Source organism: Athalia rosae, chromosome 2 (assembly GCF_917208135.1).
Source record: "Athalia rosae chromosome 2, iyAthRosa1.1, whole genome shotgun sequence".
NCBI classification, from domain to species: Eukaryota; Metazoa; Arthropoda; class Insecta; order Hymenoptera; family Athaliidae; genus Athalia; species Athalia rosae.
The window spans coordinates 12,626,670-12,650,793 of NC_064027.1; the positions used below are offsets into that span (position 1 = coordinate 12,626,670).

A 24,124-nucleotide genomic window follows, 5' to 3' on the forward strand; every position below is an offset into this window, starting at 1 on the left:
GAGTGCAATTACCCTGCAGAACCAGGAAGCCACGATCACCGTCGAGTGTGCACCGGCGACGACCGACACTCAACATCTCTCCTCATCGACTGCAAAAATCAAACAATACCGGTAATAAGATTCATTTACATATATTAGTGTCGAGTTAACAGCTCATGCACTGCGACGGCGATGACCCGTGGCCGCATTGACGTCTCACAGAGATTTACATTCTACGAGTCGAGGTATCTTCTCCAATTAACAACCGGCCCGAAGCGCAGGTAACAAAAATATTTAATCTGAAAACATTGGATGATTCCAAAATATACTTGAATTGTTCACCCAGACGTACTATATGCTTAAGAATATGATTACTCGTTTGGCCCATCGAATTTTAACATTTTCACGAATTGGCGTTGTACGATGTTTCAATTTTTAATTTTACCCTGAAATTCGATATACTTTTTGTTACAAAGAGAAACAAAACAAATAGTCGCAAATGCTCTTACCGTAGCTGAAAATAGTCGGATTTCGTTTTTCGTACACGTATCGTGAAATTGTTTGCTTCAATTAATTTCCCTCGTTCATCGAATTATTTGAAGATCATTGATTAGAAAAATTCGAGGCCTTCATACTCGAAATTTTACTTACCTTGACAAATTATATGTATGTGCAAAAAAATACTGGTAAACAGCCGAACGGGACGTAGAAGAAAAATGGATTTCACAATTTTTCGTGATTATATGCAAAAATTTTCAAAGGTTCAGCGACGTTTTTCCTATGCAACCATTTGTCGATTTTCGGGATGAGAATCGAAATTAAAAGATAAACCGAAAATACTGTTCTCCGAGACGAACGCGCTGAGCCAGCGTCTGAATTTGCATCCTCGCTTGCTTATCGTTTCGAAACGATCGGCAAAGTATTATTATATCGACTTCACACCAGGTATTATAAGGTGTAAAAAGACAAGCCACCCCGGGCAGTAAATCCATCCTATAGGTGTATACTCAGTTACCGTGTTGTGGACGAACCGAGTGAAATACGGATCAGAAGCTTAATGGGGCGCGAAGATGTTTACGTCACCGAACACCACTACCTAGGCGTCGTTGGGAGGGAACGTCCTGGTTATGCCGCAGGCGTCGTACGATCGGTGCTCGTTGGCGTCCGGTAGTAGTTGTCCCTTGGGCGCGGTTCATGGCTTTGGCCCTACATGGTTCACAGGATCGGATGCAGGGCTACATCCGTATAGTGTCAGGAATTTGCTTTTCAACGGTCGAACGGAGGGGAATTGCCAACATCGTGTTACCCAATGCAACGATTGTTTGGTAAAAGGTGAAAAAAGACTTTTTCGAACGTTATTTCGACTAATTTCGGCTCTTGAGGGTGAAGGGAAGTCGAGTATATTTCTGTTGGAAATGACCGAACAACCCTTCTCGGTGTTGCACTTTGTTGAGTGGTGTTAAAATGAATTAATCCGATGTTTATAATTTGGATAATCCAGCGGCAAGGAATAAGCAACGTCGTTAAAAATGGGACAAGGAATAAGTGGAAAACTGGACAAGTGGAAGAAAAATAATAAGCTTGCAAAGAAAGAATGACGTAAAAAGGGAAGAATAAATCTCGCGTATAGAACAATGGGGTCGCAGGATAAACGTAATTTACTTGGTACAACCGTTGTATCCTTGAAATGAAAAAGAAGTCACCTGAAAACAATAGGAGTTTTTTTCAAAAGTCATTCACTAGCGACAATACTATCTACATTACGTACACCTATTGCGTATACAATACTTATTAAATACCCCTGTTTACAAGACGTGTAACGTCACATTTTGAGCGATCGCGAACGAGCCGAAAGTTGCGAGTGTCGTAGTAAAGCGCAGAAACACGAAACGCTGCGAGACAATCGAAGAGAGTTACAAATTTCAATCTATAATACGGGCGCGATACAAATTCGTTCGAAAGTCGATGGATCAACAGCTATTCTACATCGAACTACTTCGACTATATGCACCGCGCAGTATACGGAGTTCGATATTTACCTCTTACATCGGCGAAGTGCGAAGTGCTGTTTGTTTCCTATTTCTGAAACGGTTCGTTCTACCAACACGTTCTCACGATCTCCAGCGGTGCGCCCGCCTTCGGTGCCTCTTCAACTTTGTTAACACGATTGTACGCGATACCTCCGATAGTCTATTACTTTTCGAAACGACGCGCGCGCGGTTGGAGCCTTACGCCCGGATAAAAGATATTTTTCTTCGACCAAAATTTATCAAGACATTTCTCGAAGACTTTGGTGAGAAATGAGAGAAAAAAACAACGCGAAGTAGGTCCGCAACGAAGATCTCTTTCCAAAACCTGCCCAACTTCTCGACCTCGCATATCGTTTGCCTCATTGAAAGTAGACCTTCTTCTGCGAAGAAGAGTTTCAATGATCAATCGATGACTCGAAGAAATCCACGTATACCGATGTGACCTGGGTGAGTTTTCTGTTTTCTGTTTTTTTTTTTTTTTTCTTCCTCTTTCTCTCTGCTCATTCTTCCATCATCTCTTTACTCGGGTACTTTGACGTCGGTGGGAATATCCGTTCTGGCCAGTTTGTTACTTTATTATATGAGATGGAAAAATCTGTCCGCGCTTACGTCTTCCGTGACATCGAAGAAAAAAGCGTATTATACGTAAACAGAGATTGCGATCCACTTCGGAAGGAGCTTTGGAAATCATAAGTCGCGCGTTATTTCTTCGAGAACGGAATACTAGAACCGCTATGATAAGAAAATTGAGTTTTTCTAGGCAAATAAATATCACGCAGCTGCGCAGTTCTCGTTACGATACAAATCAGTCGTTCCTCTCTTGTATTTACGCAGTATCAAACCTTGATGGAAGTTCAGTTAATCGAACTTTTCACCTTTCACTTTTGATATTCACTTTATTACGTTAAAAGTGGGGATTGAAACTTTTAAGAGGTTCTCAATGTGAAACGTTCCGGAGAATTTACCGGGTAGGGATGTAATACGCCGAAAAATAATCCGAAGAGAGTCAATTGCCAGGGTATGGAGAAACGTAGAGTTTATTTCAATATAACTATCGTACACCGCAAGTTCAATTTTTTCAATCGCTAATTGATAACAGTTTTACACGTAACGCCCGAAGAGTATATTCACGGTAATAATTTATTTTATTTCACGAAATTTCCCTCCTATCTCATGTTATTTCGTATTCTTTGCCGCGCTTTTAATTATGATGAAAGACTGAGAAATTGCAAGCAGCTTCTCAGCGTTTCAACAGGGTCGTTCGAAATTCGGTAAGAATTAAGCTTGTTTTCAACTCTTCTCATCCCGTAACATTAGCATCGGGCAAAGATGAGACGACGGAACCGGAAAAAGTAATTACTTGCTCGCCCAGTAAAAATTATTACGATCTAGATCCGAATCTTTCTCGCTCTCGCTCTTTTTTACACCGCACCGTCCGGGTCTCGAAATAACGAAAGAACCTTACGAACATGCGATTGAATTTTTTTCACGCCAGTCCTTCCGAATCGAAATCGGAGCTGCTCAACCGTTATGACTCTATTTGTTGTTGTTGTTGTTTGTGATGAGCGGACGTGAAATTTAATTCCCGTCATTAAAATTTCAAGATGCCGGTTACAAATTGTACCTATTCCGGAATTTGATGATTGTATTATAGGTACAGTTTAAGAAACGAACAAAGGCGAATTCGCGAGTTCGGGTTTCGGTATAAAGTCTCGAATCGAAGAACTTTTGACCTACAGTTGAAAATAATTTTTTAAATATCATAGTCACGACGCAGACGAATGCCAGTAGACATGTATATCAGGTTGTGTAAAAAATCCGCAGACAAGCAGTGAGCATAGATTATTCATAATAGGCAAAAAGTCAAGCAATACAAAATGTAACGCCCTGAAATATACGTAACACGAAAAGAAGAAATAGAGAAGAAAGAAAAAAGAAAAAGAAAAAAAGAAATCAAATCGGAATTCTGAACCCACGTTAAACCGGTATGGGTTATGTAACTACCTAGTATCGCTACTTCTTGCGCATCGGCGAAAATTTATTATTTATCGAGGTGGATGCGGCTCCTCAACCCTACAGGGTATAGCGTAGGTAAAATCCCCGCGAACCTTCCCCCGTTTACCTCGATACAGATTTATCCCGTAGGTATAGAGGCGACCGGGTACCACCCACCTATTTACCTCTTGCTTTTCGGTTATCCCTTATATTAGTCCACGACCGGAATCCACAACGGATTTCAACAGCCTTGCACCGAATCGCCTGTCTAGACTCTAGACTCTGGGATTCTGGAGTGGTGTGGAGGTCTCTCGAACGACGCTCGGTCCTTCGTCCTATTCGGGGCAGAGCCATTGACGATGCACGGTGAATTATAGCCGTCGGCGTAACTGGAGTCACGGACCAGAATGTGATAATTAATACGTGACTGTGATTTATCGTCAAAAGGGTGTACCCTTTGGGGTTCTTACGTATCTTATTAATTAATTCGGAGCGAACTTGTGCGCTGCGCTGCCGCTCTCCTCCTTGAGTAGCTGATATCGAGGAAGGATATCGCGCGGGAACTTTATATAATGCACCGTAGGGTGTACCTGCTGTCAATGAGGGAGTTCTCTTCCGCTTTACATATACTTGCAAGAACCGAGAATCGCCTAACGATCAAAACATCCCTCTGCGCTGCATCTTCCTAATTCATTTTACCCTCGTTCGACGTACGACGATGATGAGTCACGATTTCGACGATATACATGTATATACGCCAAAGTGCTGAAAATTATATTGTCTCATAAAAGCTCACTCCGCAAACCTCTTCTTTTTTTTTTCTTTTCATTCAATTTTTCCCCCCTTTTTTTCCCTATCGAGACCCTTCGGCACGTAACATCTTTCTCCGTTACCCATTTTGAACAGCCTGAAAATTGAACTTGGCGAATTTGAAAATTAGGAATGCGTATATATACGGTAACCGCCGGAGTAGGTTGGTCCTTAATTCGCCACTTTGTGTACGCTTTTTTCTTTTTCTCTCGGGAGGTTTTCTTTATTCGATTCAGTCGACGAAGAGAAAAGAAAAAACTGCGCGACGTTATAGTATCAAAACCGATCGAATTCAAACATTTTCCCGACTACATGTGTTCCAGAAATTTCTACGTCATTTTCATTTTTAATAAAAGAATATTGAGGAGACGGGAATTTCCCCCCCCCCCCCTACTTTCATATAGAAGAATAGGGTCCGGGTTCGAGTTATAGAAATGACGTTAAATTTCGTCCATGGGCTTGATACTCTTATCGAATAAGGACGAATCGAAAGTGCGTCTCGCTAAAGGAAGAAAAAAGAAAAGGTTCGGAGTTGGAAAATAAAGGATGACCGACAGCGTTGTAATTGCCCTGTCTGACATCCTTGTCGTGCCTTCGACGAAATAAAAAAAAATAGATTTTCAAATATTGCTTTGTATTTGACTTTTTAGCGAAATGTATTCAATTCTGCAGAATGATACGAAAGCTAATGCGCTTTTTCTCTCGACCTCGGAGTTGGACGCGCACTTGAACGCCACGTTTCGATTATGATGAAAGGAAAAACACTGTCCATGGAGTTTCATGTGGTCAGATCTGTACATTTTCGTATTTTCGGTCCGTGAGACCCTAGGACCTGCATTCTTTCCTCAGTTATAAATCTAATTTATCATGGATGATCATGGGTTGCTTTCTAGGGCACAAGTCACTTAGCCTTTTAGTACAATTTCCTGTTCCCCGCAATGACGACGTACTACTCAGACTCTACTCTAGGATAAAAAAGAAAAGAAAAAAAAAAAGAAAAGAGGAAAGGAAAGGATCATTCGATCAGCGAACAGAACTGGGACTCGACGTGACGCGGAGTAAAGATTATTCTCTTCTTCAGTTCTGTTTTTGCACTTCTCAAAATATATATCGAGTAGACGCGGGGTTCGTCTTTGTTTGGGACAAAGTTATACGTCGTCGAAGTTATCCATTAAGCCACTTATACGTCATATAATTTATCCCGGTAACTTATGACTGCGGTGACGTTTGAAAATTAGTTGGTATTAAAGTTTCCGAGCTTCTAAGGACAATAGTTACAACAATAGTAAATATATCAGCCGATTTATCGTCTGTATGAAAGAAGTTTTCTTTTCAATGAAAAATATCAAGGTGATTTCATTTAAATGGATATACGAGTATATCGTATATATCCAGTTCTCGCGTTTCTCTGCTTCAAAGAAAATAAAAACCGGAGGTGGTACACGGCAACGACGGCGTGCTAGTGACTGACTGAATATTTCATGAACCCACTTTATAAACTCTTAGTTTGCTACAAGTTTTGTACAAAGATTTTCTTCATATCGCCTATAAGCACAATGTACAAAATACATGCACACACGTGTATATATGTACATGCGTTACGTGCATGAAATTTAGCCAGTTTAGAATTTCACTTCGTTACAAACGGGAGTATAGGCGAATACATACAGTAGGCACACGTATGCACGTTGACTACTTCGGAAAATAATACACGTATATGTATATTTTAAACATATGCTTATTTACCGTTGTATATTTTGCACCTTATACGAATAAAAGCGTTGTACCGCACGTGCAACGAGTCACAGATTTTATATGGTAATGCACCGGGTGCCGATAGACCGTTGTTATATAAAATTCTCGCCAACGATAGAAATAGAAATGATTTTCCGCCATTCTTTTGATATTTGTTTTTCCAATTTTTTTTCATTTTTCAACTTCGTTTTATTTGCTTTTTCGACGGTTTTTTTGTTTCTTTTTTTTTTTTTTTATTTTTGGTGCTTTTGTTTCCGTGAAGTATAACGACGTAAAATTCGTGGTGGCTAAATTTCAAATTGTGAACGTGTTGCGCGAATTCACCGAGCTGCGTGTTTAAACTTGAGCTCATTTTTGTTTGTTTTCACATTGTCTGCGGGGACTGCGAGGAAAAAAAGTAAATTGCGGTTTAAATTGAATGGCCAACCTCGGAGCTTAACGGCTTAATCTCCTATTCAAAGAAAATACCTACCCGGTTACAATGTGGAGGTGAAATTTAGGAAAAATAATTTTGTTATTGACATCCACGAGACGCGCTGTCGGAATATATACGTATATATATGAATTTGTTTTTTTGCAAATAAAAAAAGAAAAAACGAGGAAAATCGAAGCCTCGCGCGGTGTGCGATAAAGATGAAAGTCCGTAAGATATTCTCAATATATAAAGCAAACCCTTCGCCCTTGAATTAATCGACGTCAAAAGTGGAAAGGTTAAATCGAGGATAATACGATTTTCATTCAAAATTTATAACACCTTTCACTCCCGTGGAGTTTGGGTGACAGAAGCGTCAAAGTTAAACTAGCTCTAAAGTATATAGACTGAGATCGCAACGAAACTTTAGTGGTAGAATAAATGTAGTTACAAATATCTGCTTATAATATAATATCATACTATGTATATCCGTATAGTTTTCACCGTGTTCAAATATTGGAAAGAAATTCAAATCATATACGAGAGATATTAGAATTCTCAGATTTTTAGCCAACTTTTCCAACTTTCTTCTGTTTCATTTTTTTGTTATATATATATTTGTTTTTTTTTTTTTTTTTTTTCTCTTCGTCGAGTAATAATGAACCATAACGTCAAGGGAAAACACATCGATACGATTCTTTGCTGGGAGCTTTTTTCACCGTATAACGCGCGAGGAGATATTTATGTAGGTGTATCGTATATTATCGGAAATAGAAGATGGGTATACGTGCTTTGTAGTTTGTTTTAGTTGAAAATTGCGCGGGTAAAGTATCCTCTTTGATAACACCGCACCACGTAGTACCTATACGTACGAATATATGTTTTCTGCCGCAATGTTTTACGATTACCCGTTTCCCAGCATTTATATACATATACTTATTAAGTTACGTCGTATACTCTAGGTGAAATAGATCCAGATACCCCCCGAGGAACGATTGTAAAATAACTGTAACCGCGGTAAAGTTGTATTTGCATAATTTTTCCTAGGAAATAAGGAGGGGGCGAAGGGGGATAGGTGCATTAAGTTTGCGATATTCAGAAGCCGCGCGGCTGCAGTGCCGCGTTGCCGCCGCTGTCGCTGGAGTTCACATTTCTATTCGAATGGAGAGATAAAATTTTAGTACGTTTGTACATTGCGCCCGAAATTCAGTCAACTATTTCGTACTCTATGGGTGGCTATTGTCAATTTGTATAATAATTTTCAAAAGTTGGCTTTACATCTGCGCGGTACAGATAGCTGGTACCACTCCGAGGTCAGTGCCAACTCTGGAGTTGACTGTTAAATCGCAACCAATTCTAACCACCGAGTTATACGTTTATTTTAGATCTTTGTTCGTTTTTTCGTTCACATCGTAGAAACGTTTGGATTATGTGGAATCGAAAACGTTGTACAGAGGATTTCGGCGCGTTCATGGAATGCATGAAATGCCACCAAAAATATACGAACACGCAACCCCTAAAAAGAGACCGACCTCACACCTCGAGTCATCTCCCCTTTCAGAGTCTCCCTAATTTGTCGAGTTTTTCGACGGATCACTTTTTTCGTATAAATCGTGAACGGTCAATTTTCTTCTTCGAAAAGTAAATCGCAAGACAAACTCAACGTTGTAACTTTGTCCCTTCGATATGTGTGCAATTATCGAATGGAAATTCAAAAGTTCTTACGAGCATTGTGCGTTGTTAGAATTTTCTGAAGGGCCGAAAAATTTCTGGATACAAAGTAATGGAGTAAAAAACTGTTTTTCAGCCACGCCTCATCCTCGCTGTTCCGTTACTCGCTCCTACCCCACCCTCCCTGATATTTTTTACCGAAACGACTTAAAAGTATGAATACGAGCATTTGGTTATGAGACGAATAAAAACTAGATAAAAATTTAGTGACGATGAAAGATAAAAAAAAAAAAAAAAATAGAATAACAGGTATAAACAAAAAACCAGAAAAAAATCGTAAGTCATTCATGAAATTCAACCACTCCTTTGAGTGAGCCTTTTCATTTTTTTTTTTTTGGTTTCTTTCTTCTCTAGGTTTTGAAAGACCCTTTACTCCGTCATCGCGTCGAATGCGGTCTTATCTAAAACTGATCTCTTCTGTTTCGTGGTATTGTTCACCTTCTTATTGTTTTCCTTTGCCGAGGACTTTCTCGTTCAGTTGAAGGTGGAGCGTGTTTCTTCTTTAACTTCGGCAACAAAGTGCCGGAAGTAGACGATAGATATATTCCACGAAAATATATCTACGTACGCCATGTATACGACGTGCGGAGTTTATACTTACCAAAGAAACGTATGTGAGTTTCCACATGCGCTCGTGTATGTACATCCCATTCCACCCCAATGGTCAATATACCTATGTATACCTATAAACGTATGCGTATGCGCTACACCAGACGTCGTCGCCGGGTATTTTAATTCAATTTTATTTACTTTTGTTTCATTATTTTTATCATTATCGTTATAATCGTTATTATAATTATTATTATTCTACTTTAAAAGCGCATTAGAATTTGCCAGGGTGAACGAAGCGGGTGGGGCACGTTCCACCGGTTAGAGCTCTCCTGCAGGAGCTACTCAATTACTAATTACCAATTACCACGTCGTCTGGTTCGCTATAGTCCGCTGACGAAATAAATTTCTTTCAATTAGACAAAACGTCTCTGGTTCTGGAAGTTGTCATACTCGTGTTTGGCACTGCAGCAGGTATACCGAACGAACGTACAGCGGTGTACATTGCCTTAATTAGAATAAGCCCATACTAATTAGAAAACAATTCGATTTGGCAACATCACACCGCGCTGTTATCCGCCCCCTCGAGCCGAAGCTTTAATTCACTGACAATAAGTTGTACATCCGTCGCGTCGACGGTTCTTATTTATATATATATATATATATACACCCATAAAATGGGTAGGTATAGGTACACCTGTATAGGTGCAATATACAGCTTATATCTACAGAGAAACCCGTACTTTGCACTCGAAAAGGCAATAATACCTTTGTGCTGTGCTAACAGGAGCTCTCGCAGTGAAATTCGAACCCGTAGGATAACGTGCGATTTGCCACTGACCTAACATGGTGTTTGCAGTGTCTGAAATTGCGGTTAGTTTCGAGGCGATAAAGCCCTCCGTTGCGCACCAGGTTATTGCCGAATACCTTCATACGTCCCCGTATATACTATCAACTTCGATCCATACGTAAGAGAAAACTTTTACAAAACCTACATCATCGTGGGAACATATTGACGGTTCGGTCAAGTTTATGTACAGGCGTATGTATATGTTTGTACGTTAGTAAGCGCCGCTCTCTCTCTAACCTTTGCATGCCAAGTGGAAAACAACGCCGCGAGTCGTCGAAAGCTGCGGTTCAACATTTGGATCTTTTTCGTTATTCCGACAGACCCACCCCTCGAGTGTTCGTCGGATGTTACTCACCGAGTTTCGGTCCTCGAAATAACGGAAAAGAGCCAACATTTTTTCAACTCAATCGTCAACTTACATTGCGCTAGCTTGCGAATGCTGTAATTTTGATAACCGTCTGTGGTTTCGTGAAAGAAACTCGCTACATTGTAGCGACACGCGGTGCCAGGAGATGTGAAAATGCAGCGACGCTGTAGCGACTGGGTTTTAAACCTTTTCTGAATTTCTTCATCATTTTTTTCTCCGTAGTTACAAGCTTCTAAACTTCAATGCCCGACATCAGTCATCCATATCCCATTCATTGCAGATCACGTGAAACACGAGCTGTCTTCGATCATCACCTTGCTCGGGCTGAATATTTTCTTGCAAATAAAGCACTGTGGGTTTTCCTATTCGAAGAATTGTTTTGAATTGGTTTCATTTCTCTGTATTTCCTTAGCCCTGTCTGTACACATCGGTGCAAGTTAGGTGTACATCAAAGCAGGTTGGAAAAGCTTCGGCGATCTGATATCCGCTACACTTTTTGACCTTGCCAAAGTACGTATACCCGTAAACACTTACACATATCTATCTATGGACATTGTATATGTTTGCTTGAGCAAGCGACCTTTCGGGCGCAACAGTCCCTTTTTTTTCGCATCCGTACGAAAGTATACCGTTCCAAACCGACTACCAATCCCTACAGCTGTGGAAATTTGCTACTATATTCAAGTATTGTACATCGATATATACTTGCGTATGTATGTATGGGTGAGCCCAGCAACGCCATGATTAAACTTTGCCTGGTAAGCGCAGCTTCCCATCTGAAGGAGCATTGTGCCGCGTTTACTATGTGGTCGGATAAACGGCGAATCGATTAACAGGTATATACGTATATTATGGCTACATATATTCATGTGTATCGTATAGACGCATCTTTACGTGTAGCAGTTATACCGCGAAGCGAGAATTTTCTCGCTTTTTCTCTAACTTTTTCTTCATTTTTCACTACCCTCTGTCACGTGTTTTCTTGTAGATTCTGGTGCATGTAAAATACGGCAAACCGGAACGGCTTATCTGAGCTTCGCTATACACACCCTATATACGTGTGCGCTTATACGTATACATTATACGGGGTTGCGAACGACACGTGTTTCGAAAATACAGATTTGTCTCCGAAATAAACGAGGGCGAATCTCGAGTACAGACTGACGTACCAATTTGGAAGAAAAGTTCATTGACTAATTACCCAATTACTCGGATATCCCGCTTCGGCATTTGGAGCACCGTTACCTCCAAAAGTGGGCCTGATATTATTACATGTACGCGATATTCTTGGGTCGTATACAGGGTGGTTCGAGGAAGTAACTAATTTTCAGATGTGAATAGGAGCTCAATGGGTGCCAAATTTTTTTTCTCACGCAAACAAGAAAATTTGAGCTTTCATTTCGTTTTTAGATCTTTAAAAAATATCCGTCCGTTGTCTGGTTAAATGGGATGGGGGGGAAAAAAATCGATGATGATTAGCGTCATGATTGCACTCATGTTATGAAATCGGCAATTTGAGTTTTTTCCTTCGTTGTTCCATGCAACATGTGGTCAGCCGCGAGTCGGTGGCAATTGATTACATGTTTCAAAATTGGACACCCGTTATGAGCGGAAACACCAATATGAATATAGAATCGAAACAGAAATGAGAATTCAAGTGTGCTCTCGTAACGAAAGTCGCGAAATTCCATTTTATCATCACTAATTGATATGGATCCGGGTAATCGTTATTTCAACTAAATTTTTCCGAGAGTTTCTCCAGTTATGTTTCATTGAAGTAAACAGAATGTAACGCTCCCTTATACACACTGTGGATAATTAAGTTCAAAGTTCGTGATACATATGAGAGCCCCGACACTTAAATACCCGCTTTTTACTTATACCTATTTTTCATTTCATTTCTATTCAGTTTTGCATTTATACGAGAGCAACCTCGGAACTATTTACAATTTAATGCAGTTTTCCACGCTACACGGGGATTCTTTTGTAGGTACCCCATTCTTATTAACGAGTATTATAACTTTAGAGTTTTTACACTTTTGTCCAGGTATTTACCGTACCAGGGTACGATAACAGGTTTCACGAAGGGGGGGTTCCATAATGTACTTGTACATGAGTATGTACGTGCATACGATGTACGTAAACGTTAATACATCCGCGTGAAAAAAAAAACAAAAAAAAAAAACAAAAAACAAAAATAAGATATGTAGGTATATGTGGCACGTGTACCAGGTTGCCAGGAGTAATATCGTTCTTTCTCTAAATGGCTATAGTTATTATACATCATCGCCGGAACGGGACGCCTATGGGCATGACGTTTTTATGTTCGGACCTCCTTATACCGTTACGCCATGAAACATGAAAATTGTTGGTAGGCAACAAACCGTCAGACCTACCACAATGCCTGAAGGAGAATTTTACGCGATGTAGGTACTACAACGTAGGCTTAGTAAGATTCCAAAGTGTTCCATTTCAAACATGTATCGTCGTTGTGCTACAAGCTGAGAACAAAAATCCACGAACTCGAACAAACTAAGGGATCGTCCACGCGAATGATATACGGCCGAAAACAAAGATTTTCTCTAAACTATGAGATAATGTTTTTTCCGTATTTCCGAGTGTTTGCATGAAATTTTAGATCACTTCAAATTGATCATTCCATTGTACAGCGATTCTAACTAAGCCGAAAATGTGCCAACTATAGCCAAATAACTCGTTTTTTCAGTCTTAAATTGTGTGAAAACAAAACGAAAATCAAAACAAGAACCGAATAATTCAAGATCTTGATCATTAGGGTCTACAAGAAAGCTTTGTGGCCATTCTAAGCACAAATATTGGCCAGGAGGTAGGTGCCGCCATTTTGTATTCTAATTCTCCAGTTACACAGCGTGTAATACAAAATGGCCGAACCCAATCTCGGCCAATAGTTGCACCTGAACTGCTCGCAAAGCTGTCATGATAGAGAATTATTTAAAGAGGACAGGAAATTTGCTAACAAAAGCGATCTCGAGCTTTTTTGTTCGGATTTGTGCTTAGTTTGCGAGCAATTTAGAATTAATAAAATGCGATTTCAGCGAGCATCGCACGTTTCCGGCTAACTTTAAACTACTGTACATCGAAACAATTTCTCAAAGTTTGAAAGAAAAAAAAAAGGATTTTTGGTTATGTACGTTTTCCGTGCGCGGAGCCATATAGGTATATGTATACGGAACGAGGGAGGATAAAAAAAAAAAAATAAAAAGATGACAGTACTCACAGGCAAAAATACATCCTGAAGAAAGTAGACGCTCAGGCAGCTGAGACGGATGAGGATAGCACAGTGGAATGGGGAGTAAAAAAAAAGAGAGGAAAATGGGAATTGAGAGGGTGAGGGTGAGATTTTCCAAGGCATCCTAACTAATTATTACCGGAATGCTGTGGAGGGATGGGGGCGCGTGTTTTCGCATTTTTACGATAACTCCCTAACCGAGATGACGAATATTGTGTAAGGAAGAGGATATTCGTGATTCTTTAATTTATCCCCCTCCGCAACACAGCGTGTTCCGTGTACCTGAACATCATTTACACGATCTACATAAAAAAGCTTCTTTCGGAAGACGAAAATTCCAAATACATAAATAAATAAATAACTGAACAAATGGATATTGACATTTAGAGTAAGATTAACAATAACAGTAATGGTAATAATAATATTATTAATAACCGAGATGATTGGAACGGGGAGTTTCGTTTCCTGGGATATGTAGCTACTACTACACTGTTTACAATAAATATATTCATGTGCGAGTAATGAATGAATTTATCGAGCGCTAATAATGTTCAACACCCTTGTTAGGTATATTCGGAAGCCATATTCCGCGCGATACGGGATCGGCCCCGGATTTGTTTGGTAAAAACTTTTGTCCACACCCTCAGGTTTTAAAACTGGCCAAACTGTTACTTCTGCAGCGGTGAGTTTTGATTTCAACTTCGATACATATTATTATTGTGAAACGACCGCGCGTTCGAGCAAAAGTTTGTTAATCCGCAACCACAGGGAGAGACGGGGAGGTACGAATTTTCCGAAGAGCCCTTTTATTTCAACGGTTACAGATACGTCGCAACGGTAACAAACATATATGAAACAAAAATTACCAACACACACTCTCGATTCGATGACACGAACGTTAGCGGATAATGGAGGCTGAAATTAGCCTAAAGTTTAATGTTATCATACAGATTAAAGACTTTTCAACGGCTTCGAACCTGCGCAACTATAATACCCTGATAAAGGGGAGTCAGAGCGAATAACGCGTACCGGCAGGATCATCATCAATAAAATTTGAAGAAATTTTTCATCCTCGAAAAATCGAAATACCTCTATTCATGAAATGTGGTTTATCGTTCAATTATCCCAGAGAATTTCAAGATTCGAAAAAATTCAAGAACAAACATTATAACGAGATGAAAGGAAGTTTCCTTTCGCTCATTTTACTCTCGCGTTTAAAACCTAAATGCATGCAAATGATGCGAATCGCGAAAATACTCTATGCTAATACACTGTAACAAATTCGTAATGAAATTTCAGTTTTATTTGTGTTTTCTTGAAATTTTTGTGGCGTGTCAGGCGTCGCCTCTTAGCAAATAACTTTGCGATGGCGTTACAGTGACCGTTTTGACGGCAGATGGCGCATTGCCACCGTCGCTTCAACAGGCCGATAAATCGTAAGCTTCCGCACGAATGTGTTGCCTGTGGATCATCTTATAAGCCATACGTTACAATTTATGCCCATCAGATGCCCGGGGGTGTAGGTATATCTTCATGTAGATGGGTTCGGATATATGCACACTTCCCTCCTCACGTTTGCGCCTGCGTAACATGCTCGTATTGCACACGTGCTAATACTTTTTCGACTGAAAAACAAACTCATGTTTGTACACCCCCTCCTCCAACCCCCGACGAATACACATACTTAAATATTCTTTACCTACCACGTACCACGTGTACGTTCCGTTTCTTTCAGCATCAACAAATCGGAAGTTTTTTTAGTATCCACTTTATGCATACGTCAGGTTTGCCCGATGTCCTGCTATCAGATCGTTTCGATTGCGTCCGACTCCCTTCAACCCTCAATATTTTCAGAAATATTATTCCATTCTGTGTGGGTTCCTGATATTATTTTATCGACTCTACCTCTCCTCGTCTTTTTGGTCATACCCTTGAATCAGTTGTCGAAATAAAGCACATGATTCTACGCTGAAGTCTGGGCTCGCAGACTCAAGCGAAGCTTTACAAGAATTTTTTTAGCCCTGGAAACGATAGTCCGAATTTCAGAGGCGACCGATTTTATTTTTGACGTCCCGATTTGGGATGAAAATGATCAATTCAAACAAAGCAGACAATTTTGGACATGAATTGAAATGATATTGAAATCAAAGTATACAACGAGGATAGCGTTTCACTTGACTTTTCACCAGTCGATATCAAGTTGGTATTAGATATTTTTGACTCTTCGCGTTACTTTGTAAGAGCCATTGTTCGATCGAGCGATAACAATAATAACTGAAACAATTGGACCAACAATATGCGTACTCCGAAATAGGAAATACAACAAAGCGCGTGCACGTTTACCTATTGTATAATGTAATCTGTCGCGAAACAGATGCAGGATGCATTTTGCACAATGGCTGAAACGCGGACATTTATTTTTTTCTTCCTCGTCTCTCCATTTTTCCAGCTTAAACTGCAGGTAGTAGTGAATGGAGAATAAAAGACAAACGCGAGTAAACTGTCATCTGTTCTATAATCGTGACGTTCCATATAAGGCTCATCGGGATTACCCTTTTTTATGTCACCCTCATACAATTTCTACAGGGTGTTCCTGTCCCATGGGAAACGACTTTGTTATCTCCGATATCATAACTTACAGGGGAAAAAAAGGCAAAATGAGCCCCCCAAGGAAATTTCTTCGCAGAATTACAACTGCAATTCCAAAACCACATTATACATTCGGACTATATTACGCGCTTGTCAAAATGTCAAGCAAAAAGCGCGGATATTTGTAGCGATTAGAAACTTTCGGATAAAAATATTACGTCAACGGGCAACAAAAAAATCCATACACAGATTGTGAAATGAGAACAGGGTGAAGTGATAATCTGCACAACGGAAAATAAATTCCAGTTGAACTGAAAAAGTAAAATAAACTATTTTTCCTCGCACAAATCACGGGATGTTCTGTTATTGCGCAGCTGGTAATAACATTTTGCCAACGTTTCGTCTTCTGAGCCGACGAGAAATAAAAGTCTAAAAAACAATTCTCATTGCGGAAAATTTGCATTCATGTTACTTATTCTAACGAATTCTACATACATTTTTAATCTCACCTTTTCTGTCCTCCTTCCCCGATTTCCAAGGAGAATTTATTTCGAAATGAAGAACAGCCATCGTATTTTTCCGTTGATGTTACAAATAAAAAAAAAAAAAAAAAAATGTAACGAAGCATTGATAATTAAATTTCAGAACGGAATTATGGTTTCCACCTCGGGAGAATACCTCCGCGTATATACCATTGGCGATATAAATGATTGGGTTCTTTTTACGGATGGGGAGGTATTTTGTTGCTTCCGAAACGTACTGATGTGGAAAGTTGGGCAAGAAGGTTCTGATTTCGAATGTCTATTCTTGTGTGCTTCTTCTCCTAATAAATTACTTGGGACATTGGCAAGACGAAACGATAAACTTATATTGGCTTCTTATTCCAGCTATGAACTTATTCTTCGCGTATATGCTGCACACATACCTATATCATACACGTATGTAATATCTATATTTTCCCCGACTTTGGATATTGTGCACCCCCATCGAAAATTCTTTTCACTCCTTTTAGATTCAGAAACAAGAATTGTACGAGTACGTGATAAAAGTACATTGTTTTTTTTTTTTTGTCCGAAAGAACTTGAGAATCTATCTGCATTCATATGTACCAGACATTACGTGCGAATTCTCCTTCACAGTCTGTGACGCTGACCAACATCTCAACTTTTATGTAATTTTTTCCAGTTGCAAGTTATTGAAAAATTGGTTGAAAAAATAATTCAAGTCAAATGATCACCGATACGTGATTTGACAGAAAAACACACAACGCAGGTACACTCGATTCACCAATATAAATACACGCTGGGATGATGGGGATATGGCGTGTATTTTCAGTGATCTCGGATATGCCTCTCTTGGCTCCGCTAGCGGAACTTAAATTTGACAACGGAGGTGTCACGAGGCTGACCGTTAGATCGATTTTCAGCAGTATATTGTATCTCTGAAACGAGCTGACTTTACCTGCCACAGAGTTGGATGGCTTTCGGCTCCCTAGTGAACCCTGCCTTATATATTTTGACATTAATCAACTTTCCATGTCAAACTCGGAGTCTATCGCTCTTCGAGGGCAGCGTGTGCGCGTATAACGGGTGTTGATTCTTCGCGTGAACCGATCGGAGGTACGCGGGAACAGTTTCACCGATTGTCGTCAAACGATCCGAGATCGATATTTCGATTTTTCTCTATTTTCGATGCGATAAGACCCGAACCTAGAAGAGTAAATGAACACGTAAAACCGTTTTCACCTCTTCTCTCGCGGAACTTTTTCCCGCAGATTCCTGGCGCTTCGAGTCAGCGGAAAAAAAAAATGACCCCATACGGTTTTTATGTAACGAAAAGTCCGATCCTTCCGAATGTATGGTCCATTTCAGGCGAACTCTTCGTGAAATGTCTAAAAGAGAAACCAGATTTTTCACGAAACCGGTTTTCTCTCGTTGCTCCTAACATCGCTGCGGGACAATACAGATTTTCGATCGAGAATCGTTCGTCGATATTCGGTGGAACCGGCCTAATTTATATTTACAATGTACAATAAACACCATTTCGCAAACCATTAACAAAGCAACGGAAATCTGATAATAGAAAAACACAACGAACTTTACCATCGCTTTGTCGGTTGTTTTTACCTTCAATTTATCGTTCAACCCATACGGAATGATCACGGCGATCCACATGAATTCATACTGCACAAATTGAGAGCAAACACCCGCGTATCAAGTACAAATTTATAAATATATATAAATATCATGTGGTTATTTTGTATGTATACTTTAGGGTCTACACGTGCGAACGCAACGTTATAACACGCATACACCTGAAATTGTCGATAGTAGATTATCGTTGTTGAAAATTGATTACTTCGTGTTGAAAGCTTTTCCAGCGTGCAAACTGACTTATGGTTATTTTTTGTGTTTTTTTCCATTTATTTTTTTCAAGCTCACGCTCTCTCTGTCGTTTTTTTTTTCCGACGCCACACGACCAATTAACAGGGATCGATCGTCGGTACGTACAAATAATGAGTTCGCTTCGAGAAAATGAGCGGGGAAACAAAAAGATAGAAATTTAATTAAGAGAAAAATAATCAAGAGACGTAATAAAAAATCTATGTAGTATACCGTGCGTATATATTTATCGCGATAATTAGCAGTACCTGGAAAGTTTAAAGCGTTCTTCTTTGGAATTTCTGATCCTCCCAAGATCCCATTTCATGTCTTTATTCTTAGCTGCCCGAATATCGACGTTCATTATGTCTTTCATTGTGAGAACAAAACATTTATTCGCAAGGCACCTAATCTTCGGCAATTATGCTGTCCCGGGACAAGATCACATGGTCAAGATAACGTTGATGTCATAGTCATAAATCCATCCTGGAACAAATTTCAAGTTTTCCGAAATTCAATTGTTCTCACGACATACCCCATCACAACGAACAAAGCGCGTTCGTATTTCGAAAATCGTTCTGGATATCATGTTTGCACTTCGAACTTCTCACAATTGAAAATTAGCTTTCAATTTTCTCGGTAAAACGTGAACTTATAGAAACGTTGTCCGTGTCATCCGATGACGGATTTCCCTGTGAACTATTGGAAACCGATTTGTTCAGCGATGGATTTTATTCCTAACAATATCGAGTCGATATACTTCTTCCCGCATGCGTTTTGTTTCTCAAAAAATCTTAGTAAAATGTTGAAAATGAGTTACACCGTATAACCTTACAGTTATACGTTTCGAATTTTTTCCACGTCAAAGTATCAGGTTTCAGGTTTTCAGGTATGGGGTTGATATCATCTGCTTGCTTTGGTGAGTCGACGCGTATATCAAAAGAGAGGCATGACTGAAAACCTAATCTCCCAACGTTGTACGTCTTCTCGTCAGAGTTGTTACCTTTACGCGAAAAGTTTTTCTCCCCCCTGCCCCCCCCCCGCCGCTTCTCCCTTTGCTTTTTTCTTCTTCTCATCTTTATTATCAATTTCTTCGCCTCAAAGTCGCTCTTCTTTTCCCACGGGATACGCCGATGCACACCTACCAATTTATACCCTTGGATATCGCTCCAAGCTTTTGCGTACGAACTCTATGCTTCAGTCAAATTGTAGACGGCAAGCTTACAGGTATTATCTGTGTAATGTAGGCGGCTAAAGTATGCAGATTTCCACACAACCGCTACACCGCTGGAAAATGTTCGCGCAAATCGGGTTGTTGTATTATCGAAAGGCTTTGGGATTCCCGTACTTCCCTATCGAATGTGCACATGTGTATGTACACGTGTGTGTATAGGGTTTACAATGAGCCGGTGGCAAAATTACGTCCATATCCCTTGGCACGAATTAGACTGCATCCCTCTCATTCCGTGGAGCCTAGCAACGAGCAGGAGCTACCGTACGTTTGCACAAAGTCTGACGAATGACAAATTCAAATGCTTACCTGGGCGTTGTACTAACGTGGGAAATTAATATCATCTTCTTCAACAAAGACGTGTATATACGGGGTGTTCCTTTTTCGAATAACACCGGGTATGAGAGCTGTAAGGAGGAGTTGTGATTCTTTCCCGACGAGACTTGATTTCCGGAATTTCGAAAATTCGCTCATTCTGAAAACCCAGCGAGTTGCGCGGTGTCGATAATTTTAGAGAAAATCCAGGATTCGAGAATTTTACGACGAGAATAGGGACCGGAAATTTCGAACGAAGAATTTCACCTCAAATGCAGTTTCGTCAAAAATTAAAGCAGATTCAACTCGGTATCGATCCATTTTTTTTTTATCAGACCTTGAAAACTTTGCCCCTCGTTGTTCCAATTGGAACACACTCTATAAGTATGTGTATTAATTTATCGCACACGAAACAGCGACGGGGTTTACTATCTTACACGTGCATTTGTATAACTCTATATACCTGAATACATATTGACACGTGAAATTATTTTGGCAGGTGCTATGCAGACAATACCATATGAGAAACTATACGTACGACAATATGAGCGCTAAGACGAGGGGATATCTTGTTACCGTGGAGTTTATTTATTTATTCATATTTTCTCGATGGCGTAATTTCCGCGGAATTGAAACCGTCAATTTTGTATACGTATTTGCTATTGAGATGACGGTGGCATTATTACAGAGGAAACTCGAGCTCTCGCGGTACAGGTACAAAAAATGATAAAGTTGGATCGAACTTAAAAGTTGAAAAGGGAGTTGAGAAAATTTCGGAAGAATTCCAATTTCCGGTAGAGTTGAATGCACGTCGCGATCGGTTCGCAGTTGAAATCAAAATGAAAGGGTACTTTTATCCGCTTTTGTTCGATTCGATTGCGGATACTTGAAGTATAATTTCATCAAAATTGTTCGGGAAGTCAGCATGGTACATAAAAAAACGAAGTCATTGACTACGGGGTAGGGGGAGTTCGACCGGAAGTAATAGCTCCCATATATACCGACATACGTCGACCGACTTCCAGAGCTATAATATACTTCTTGAGTCTTCTTCCTTTCTGTAAATTAAGCAATGAATGACCGGTGTTTTCCAACTCTATTATTTACGAATATATATATGTATATACTATATACTATGTGTATATACATGTATATATCCTGCGGCAGAGTGAATGAACTTGGAAAACGAGAAAGCACCGAGTCAACAGCCCTCGTCTCAATTAAAACAGTTATTCAAAGTTCGAATAACCCGTTTACCCCGAAAACGGAGAATTCAATTATCAAGAATTCTCTTACCCGCCAGTACTTTGTGACGATCAAATTTATATACCGTCTTACTTTTATTTACATGTTTTTTTTTTTCTTTCACTCGATAAATCCGAAAAGAAGAACTTAAATCGACGTGCAGATACACGAATTTGAACCTCTGGTTACTCGGTTGAGCGAAAAACTAATATTTATTTACTTGGGTGGAGTATATATATGTATATATATACATGTATAATTGTATGTACATATTTACGTATGTAAGTAAAAGCAGTTTGGTATAAATATACCTGCCGCAGGTTCAAATTGTTGGCAAGTATAATATACGGCTATCGAACTTCGGTTACTACTCGTTGCATGCATGCTATTTCGTTACATTATACATGCGCGTGTACACGGGAATGGGGAATTTAATTTCCGGAAAAAAAAAAACAAAAACAAGAAGACGACAAATAAATGTACCATTTTCGTAACCGCGTAATAATTTCAACCTATCCACTTCGCGATGCTCGTAATTTTTTCAAACTCTCGGCGATGACAAATTTAATTTTTACAAACGCGATGGCGCTGTAACGACAACCGTTGAATTTATCAAATGCACGTACACGTATATACTCGAACACAAAAGACGGCTTTAATTAGGATAGGATCTGTGCTTAGTGAATTTCTGCTGGCAGAGGTCCAGTAAACAAGATAGGTATTGATTTAGATGGTAGGCGAGGCGGGCGGAGGAGGGTGCAGGGGATGCCGTTAGGGGTTGCTCGCATTAACTGGCTGTCCCACGTATTTATCCGAAAATTTCAAACATATATCTTTGCGTATTCCCGTGGATGTGTGTTTTTAACCAGGGTTGAAACAAGCCACGGTATGACAAAAGTTCTCCATGTTAAAATATGCCAAACACGTGCGTACGCGTACCCAGAACTATACGTACGTAACGCGAACGTCAATCTTTTGGCTTATGACGACCCGGTACAACCGTTGCATAGAAAATCAAAGGGCTTATTCAAACTCGCCGATGAAAATATCCCGGTCGCATTAATGTTAGAAATTATTCGCAGGAATGTGTACGAATGTACGAATGTACACGTACATCGTCCCTTCTTTTTTTTTTTTTAAATAAATACTCCGGTACCCGTAACCGTCGCAACGTCGGCTTGTTCTTTTTACTCTTTTAAATACTAATCACCGAAATTTTTAACCCCTCTTTACGATCCCATATATCTTTTAATTGGACTACTTCGTTTTCTCGTTCGCGCTTTTGCTAACTCGTACACGTCGGTGGTTGTGTTTTCTATACGGTCGGTTTGCTCGTTGGCCAACCTGAGTGATCTATTTGAATAGAGGAATCCAGTACGTGGATATCCACGTGTACGTTTTATACTTCATAGCTCTGAACGTCTATATTATCGATATTGGTTTCGTATTGACGGCTTCCTATTTGAATGCACGGAGAAATTCAACGATCCGTTACTAAAACTGTCCTCTGCTCTTTACCCCGCCGCGCACCCCGCACCGCCGATATATTTTTTTTTTTCCTTCGTTTTTCATCATTTCAAACGACGAGCTCGCCAGAAGTTCAATGCACGTCGCGAAAAATCGAAGCTCGAATTCTCGCCGTTGTTGGATATGAAATAAATTCACCGTACCACGGATGAGAAAAGGATGCGGTGATTTTTAATTCGCGTGTAACTGAACTGAAAATCAATCTCGAACGAAGACATTCGACAGTCACGTCGTTTCTTATCCGAGGAAATAGATTTTAGAAAAAAAAAAAAAACAACATTTGGAATAAGTATTCGAGTAACTTCCGTCGGAAAAAAATGACGCTCGTGCCAAAAGTGAAATTGAGTGAGTGGCGCATCTGAGCGTCCATCGCCATTTCGTGTGATACGTACGCGTGTGAAATGAAAAAAACGTGACAGGTAATTTAGGTGTTTTTTATGCGTACCTACAGGGAAAAAGTTAACCAGTTATTTTGCGGATCAATCCCCCGGTACGTATACGGGATTTGAAATGTCCGAATCGGTGCTAAAATTGTCAGCTATGCGTATCGCGTACGTGTACTTACAAATACGTTACATATACGCGTGTCGGTGTTTACGGTCACGGGCGTATTTTCACCAACACCGTGACATGTCATTATGTACACGTGTGGCGTACATATGTGTTTGCGATGTACGAGGAACTGTATTGTATTATATTCTTTTGGACCAGTATCTCTATATTTTTCCGAAATTTTCTTCCTTTTAGCAACTTGGACCTTGCCCAAACTTTGTCTTGAGCTAGCCTAACTTCCGTCTTGACGAGATGAATGAGCCTCGGTCCCCTTGCTTCCGCCCATGTGCTTTTTCCCTAAGCTAGTCCGAAGTTACTTATAAGTTATGTTTTCGAGTGAACTTCGCTGGCACTGCGGAATTTCTAAACTTTGATATTCAATAACTCTGGTTCCTCATTTTTCAGCCTTTTATAGAAAAAGCTCTATCTTTGCTCCTTCCCTTCTCGAGCTTCTACACTTTTACACTTTTCTTCGACTCGCTCGCTCCTCTTATTTTCTCGATCTTCAGATTTTCTCTTACTTTTCCTCGCGACATCT

General features: G+C 39.9%; 1 protein-coding gene across 2 annotated transcripts in view; it reads left to right on the forward strand.

Annotated features, from left to right (window-relative positions):
• Positions 1-794: 794 nt before the first annotated feature.
• The window catches only part of LOC105684870, a 120,220-nt gene continuing 96,890 nt past the window's right edge, over positions 795-24,124 (forward strand). For both annotated transcript variants that reach the window (XR_007277163.1, XM_048650947.1), the window contains exon 1: positions 795-1,311. Coding sequence is in view for 1 of the 2 variants with exons in the window: in XM_048650947.1 (XP_048506904.1) it covers positions 1,107-1,311 (205 nt within the window). In the remaining variant the exon portion in view is untranslated. The remainder of the gene's footprint in view (positions 1,312-24,124) is intronic.